Below are 6,000 nucleotides of genomic sequence, written 5' to 3' on the forward strand. Positions count from 1 at the left end.
GGTCAGAAATTTGTTCACCTGGAGTCTCCTATTGAGCTGGGCAAACGCAGTAGGTTGTGGCTTTTTGAAGATGTCGCACATGTCTTGACCACAATTACTGTAAGTGAATACTAATTTGGTACAAATATAGTTTTAACTGTTATTTGCTTATACATTATATGACAAGTCGATCACTGTGCGATACACATATAACATTTTTTTTATTTTTTATGGGTTGATAGGGAACAGAGGCAGTAGAAGGCATATTTGTGCACTCAACTAAGTCAAAATTGGAGGTGGATGTGCCTTCGAACCCATTTTTAATGATGCGCAAATTGAGATACTTAAAGATTGAGAATGTGAACCTACCTAAGGGGCTTGAATATCTTCCCAATAGTCTAGGGATTCTTGATTGGACAAGGTATCCGTTAAAGTCTCTACCAACAGATTTCAACCCTCGGCAGCTGGTTGAACTTACCTTATGTTATAGTTGCCTAAAACATGTTCAAATAGGCACTGAGGTATATTTATTATCATTACTATGACATTCTTTTATTGCTCATAATGATTATTGAATATATCATGAAATCTGATTTATTCTATTTTTTTTATACTTGATATGCAGCCTTTTTGCAAGTTGAAAAGCATTAATCTTAGTCACTCTGTGAATCTAGTCAACACCCCAAACCTGAAAGATATGCCATATCTTGAGATTCTGTGTCTTGAAGGCTGTATAAGTTTGTATAAGGTTGACCCAGTAATTGAAGTGCTTGAGAGACTTACTGTGCTAAACTTGAAAGATTGCAAGAATCTTGTGCATTTTGCAAATAGTGTGCGTGGCTTAAAATCTCTCAAGGTTCTTGATATTTCGGGTTGCTCAAAACTTGACACGCTACCAGAGGATTTGGGCCATATGGAGTGTTTGGTAGAGGTTGATGTGAGTGAAACGTCTATACGAGAACTGCCTTGCTCCATCAGCAGGCTTAAAGGACTTGTTTCTATGTCCTTGAGAAATTGCAAACAGCTTTCGTATCTTCCAAGCAGTATACGTGGCTTAAAGTCTCTCAAATGTCTCAATCTTTCAGGTTGCTCAAAACTTGACACACTTCCAGAGGATTTGGGCCATATGGGGTGTTTGGTAGAGGTTGATGTGAGTAAAACTTCTATACGAGAACTACCTTTCTCTATTGGCTTGCTTGAAGAACTTGTTTCTATGTCCTTCAGAGACTGCAAACAGCTTTCGTGTCTTCCAACTAGTGTAGGTGGCCTAAAGTCTCTCAAATATCTTAAACTTTCTAGTTGCTTGAAGCTTGAGAGACTGCCAGATGAGTTGGGTCAGATTTCCAGTTTGGAGGAGCTTGATATGGGACGAAGTGGAATAAGAGAAGTGCCCCCCTGTATTAGTCTTTTGAAGAATCTTAAAGAATTGTCTCTTGCTGGATGTAAAACACAGTCACTTAGACCATGGAATATGATGCTCAACCCTCTTCAGTTATTGCGAAAACAAAGCCACATTCCGGCAGGATTATCGTTGCCATGTTTGTCCGGGTTGCATTCATTGATTAAATTGGATCTAAGTGACTGCAATCTTTATGACGAAACAATGCCCAATGATTTCAGATGCTTAGCCTCATTGAAGATGTTAGATTTGAGGAATAATCAATTTGTCAGACTACCTGAGGGCATTAGCCAACTCTCTCAACTTGAAGATCTCTACTTGGATGGGTGCAGTAACCTTCAGATAGTACCAGAGCTATCACTTGATGCAAGGGCAAGGGTATACGTTACCAACTGCACGTCATTGGATATAAGGGTCAATCGAACAGGACGAAGTAGTTTGTTGCCAAGCGGGAAGGGGGAGAAAGAAAGCTGTGAGGGAGTAGCACTAGCATTGCTAGCACGCCACCTAGCAAGTAAAGCAACTCCTCACAAATCCAATATGTTTGTTGGTCCTGGAAATGAAATACCAGAGTGGTACAATCGTCGAGGAGAGGGGTCTTCTATAACTATAGAGCTGCATCCAGGTTGGTTTACTAACATGTTCATGGGATTCGCCCTGTGTGTCGTTTTTGACCACCTCAAACCACTCTCGCCTTTCGATATGTGGAGGATTACTTGGTCAATGACAGCCAATGGAAAATCCTGGGATGTGGGGCCACACTATATATATTCGTGTCCAAAATTTGGGGAAAGGTGGGGTCAACCTGTGGGGGATCACATTTGGTTCTTTTACTTGAGCCATGATATTTTCCGTGCAGATTTTCAGGATATCCACTATCGGCTTACATTCTCATTTAATCCCACCTTGAAAACTGTGCGAGTAAAGAAGTGTGGTGTCCGATTGGTGTATGAGGAAGATGCGGAGGTGCTTCGGCAAACATATTTGAAGCAGAGCAAGAATACCAAGCGAGGTCTTCAACTCCTCTGTGATGATGTAGCATCTAGTAGTATTGCTGGATAGGCTCATCCAAAAAAAAAAAACCGCGCCACCTTGACGGTGCAGGAACCGGTGGAAGCCCTAAAAATTTGTGACCACAAACATGGTTGGTGTTCTTCTATAACAACTCTTTCCTATGTGTTTAATGTATTAGTATTGAACAAAACTGTAGGACAGTGGTAATGTAGTGAACAAGGGTCTACTGTTATTCAGGCTACAAGTTGTTGTTTGAATCAGAAGCTAGCTTCATCTTCTTTTTTTCCTTCTTTTTTTTATAGAAAAAATGGTGATTTAGTGTTCCCGGCCTCCACATGCATATGTTTATATGCTATCAATGATACTGGTAGAACAAAAGCTCAAAAATCTTCCATGCATCTGTTATCAATGTACATTCTTGACTTGGTTTTTCACTTTTGGCAAATTAGGTTTTGTGGATTTCAAATTGAGTGATGTTGGCTTTTAATCTCCATATATTTATTGTCATTCTCTGCTGCTACTGTGAAAGAAAATGAATGAATTTAAAAATAAAAATAAAATTGATGACTTGTTGCCAATCTGCCATAGTCAATTTCTTCTTTTTCTAGTTCCAAACTTATTAGAGGGTATAAAGGTTCATCTTACGCATCAACATTTACAAATGCAATCATTGGTTTTAAAAAAAAAATTTAACTATCCATGCCAAAGGAAAATAAATTTAGGTTACACTACCATATGATACATGGCTGACACTACACTTGCATCAAAATACTTGTCCTTGCATATAGGACCAAAATTTACACATGCAGAGGGTTGTAGCATCACTAGCATCCTAACAACTACTGCAAAATTTGAATTTCAGCTTTTGATTTTATTCGTCTTCCAGAGGATAGAGAGGAAACCCAATTTCTATTGCAATAAGATAAATGATGGCGATTGCATTATTGACATCACATTAAATACATATCTTAGCTGCTGCACAAGTATGTAATTTTCAAAATCAAGTTTGAAAAATAAAGCTTGTTTTAGGTGTGAGTTGGTATGTTTATTTGTTCCATGCCCAATTTAAAGCTTGTGTGATTCCATAATATTACCATAGTTTCTGCTTCAAATAATTAATCAACAAATATCTATTTGTGGCTGCAGAATGTGCAAACGAGTCTATTGATGCTCAGAAGGTCTTTGGTTATGCTCTTTACAAGGATGGCAAGGATACAAAACTATCTTATCCCTTGGAGCAGTATAATTCAGATGTGGCTGGGAGGAGTTTCCACAATGGCCGTTTCATACAGAATGCGTGAAAAATCTGTCACTCTTTCAAAGTAATCCTCATTTCCATCAAGTATATTTCATGATATCTATTTACTGTGGTGGAATCTGTTTCAAGATTCAATCTTTTACTAATGTATCATGGAATCACTTGCAGTGTCAAATTGGAACAAGGATCAGTGACAACACTAATTGAGGAAAAGGGCATTGTCAAAGGGGCGATTTACAAGAACAAGGCTGGGGAAGAGATGAGAACATATGCTCCACTGACAATTGTGTGCGATGGATGCTTTTCAAATCTGCGGAAATCTCTCAGTGCTCCACAGGTAATGATGCATTTTTAATACCGGAAGATCAAGCATTTGTTATGTATCAACCCCATTCAGAAATATTATTATTGCTCATTCATTAGACCAACAAGATTTTGCTGTTATTGCTGCAGGTTGAAAGTCCCTCTTGTTTTGTTGGTTTAGTTTTAGAGAACTGTGACCTTCCACACGCAAATCACGGACATGTGATTTTGGGAGACCCTTCGCCCATCCTGTTTTATCCTATTAGTTCCACTGAGGTTCGTTGCTTGGTCGATATACCTGGAACAAAAGTCCCTTCAGTAGCTAATGGTGAAATGGCCAACTATTTGAAGATTGTGGTGGCTCCTCAGGTATGCATCTACATATAGCTTGATTTTATTTGTTCACACATGATTTACATCATAACTGGATTAATAATAAAGACTACTTTGTAATTCAGATCCCCCCTGAGCTGTACAATGCATTTATGGCTGCTGTAAACAAGGGAAACATCAGATCCATGCAAAACAGAAGTATGGCTGCTAATCCTCTTCCAACTCCTGGTGTAATTTTATTGGGAGATTCGTTCAACATGAGGCATCCTCTAACCGGTGGAGGAATGATCGTGGCTCTTTCAGACATTGTTCTTCTCCGCGACCTCCTCAGACCCCTACATGATTTTGATGATGCACCAGCTTTGTGCAATTATCTCGAATCCTTTTATACACTGCGTAAGGTAAGGCCCCCAGTCAGGAAACTCATAACTCTAACTTCTTTCTTCTATTCAGAAAAATCCACCATATGTCATTCTTAAAGGTTTTTGCTTAGCTGATGTTGTGCTCCATTTCTTTGCAGCCTGTGTCATCTACTATAAACACGTTGGCGGGTGCTTTGTACAAGGTGTTTTGTGCATCGCCTGATCCAGCAAGACAGGAAATGCGTGAAGCATGTTTTGGCTATTTAAGCCTTGGAGGAATCTGTTCATATGGACCAGTATCTCTGCTCTCTGGCCTTAACCCTTGTCCACTTCACTTGTTTCTGCATTTCTTTGCTGTTGCTATCTATGGCGTTGGGCGCTTAATGCTTCCGTTCCCTTCACCACAACGCATGTGGCTTGGTTTTACATTGATCATGGTATGTTAACCATCTATGTATACTATTTTGTCATTACCATGCTCGTCAATTACAAATTCGCATACCTAATTAGCTTGCTACTTAAATGTTTCTGGTTTTAATTTTTCAGAGTGCATCAGGCATCATATTCCCCATTATAAAGGGTGAAGGAGTTAGACAGATGTTATTTCCAGCAACGGTGCCAGCATATTATAGATCAACACCCGTATGTTTATTGAAGAAATGAGATGAGAATATTTGGTCACAGGAACTTAGTAGTTAGTACCCAGATTTTTTATATATGATGACCAATTTGTATCAGTATCAGTATCAGCAGTCTTGGTTCCCGACCCCCTGTAGAATTAGATATCAAGATGGGAGAGTGATAAATTTAGGAGATAGCAAATCATGTTCTTGATTCTTTTTTAGGAATTATTGTTCTGCAATAGGAACCAGCTACATTTCGCATTTTAATCAAACTTGTACAAAGTTATAGCAGTGATATATTTATATATCTTTTGGTCATTGGCTTATCTGTATCTCAATGCTTACAAGTAAACTCAGTTGACATTTATATCATGGTAATTGTTCACAGTTCCGAGTACTCTTAGTTGTCAATAAGAAGAACGTACAGGCAAAGAGTATCAGTCTAGAACTACAAAAAATTATTAGCTAAAAGATCAGACTCCTTATTCTACTCGCTACATGAGCAAAGGGACGTTTGACATCACTTACAAGCACCAAGGGACCAAACTTGGAGATGAAGAAAGCAAAGAACTAGCATGGAATCCACCTAAAGAATACATGGGTCCAATCATGAAACCAGATAGCATCTAAGCTTCATAAGCTAGCTTGGAAAGTCTAAAGTTAGAAGAAAATCCCCCACCACCAAATCCAAATGATCCCGGAAGAGATGGTAACAGATAGCCGACGGAG

The 6,000-nt window shown here is 38.9% G+C and overlaps 3 protein-coding genes across 3 annotated transcripts in view; all 3 read left to right on the forward strand.

Annotated features, from left to right (window-relative positions):
* LOC126785486 (TMV resistance protein N-like) overlaps window positions 1-2,625 on the forward strand; it is a 31,607-nt gene extending 28,982 nt beyond the window's left edge. Inside the window, 2 exon segments of the mRNA XM_050511199.1 lie at window positions 780-1,028; window positions 1,242-2,625. Coding sequence (XP_050367156.1) covers window positions 780-1,028; window positions 1,242-2,440 — 1,448 coding nt within the window. The 3' untranslated portion in view covers window positions 2,441-2,625.
* Window positions 1-4,290, forward strand: part of LOC126785484 (disease resistance protein RPV1-like) — a 41,538-nt gene extending 37,248 nt beyond the window's left edge. The window contains exon 7 of the mRNA XM_050511193.1: window positions 4,230-4,290. The gene's annotated coding sequence lies outside the window, so the exon portion shown is untranslated. The remainder of the gene's footprint in view (window positions 1-4,229) is intronic.
* On the forward strand, window positions 3,549-5,578 carry LOC126785497 (squalene monooxygenase SE1-like). Its single transcript, XM_050511210.1, has 6 exons — window positions 3,549-3,714; window positions 3,819-3,987; window positions 4,104-4,322; window positions 4,412-4,687; window positions 4,807-5,085; window positions 5,195-5,578. Exons 1-6 carry the CDS (start codon window positions 3,560-3,562, stop codon window positions 5,309-5,311), a joined length of 1,215 nt encoding a protein of 404 aa, XP_050367167.1. The 5' UTR covers window positions 3,549-3,559; the 3' UTR covers window positions 5,312-5,578.
* The last annotated feature ends 422 nt before the right edge of the window (window positions 5,579-6,000 follow it).

This window comes from Argentina anserina, chromosome 2, assembly GCF_933775445.1.
Source record: "Argentina anserina chromosome 2, drPotAnse1.1, whole genome shotgun sequence".
NCBI classification, from domain to species: Eukaryota; Viridiplantae; Streptophyta; class Magnoliopsida; order Rosales; family Rosaceae; genus Argentina; species Argentina anserina.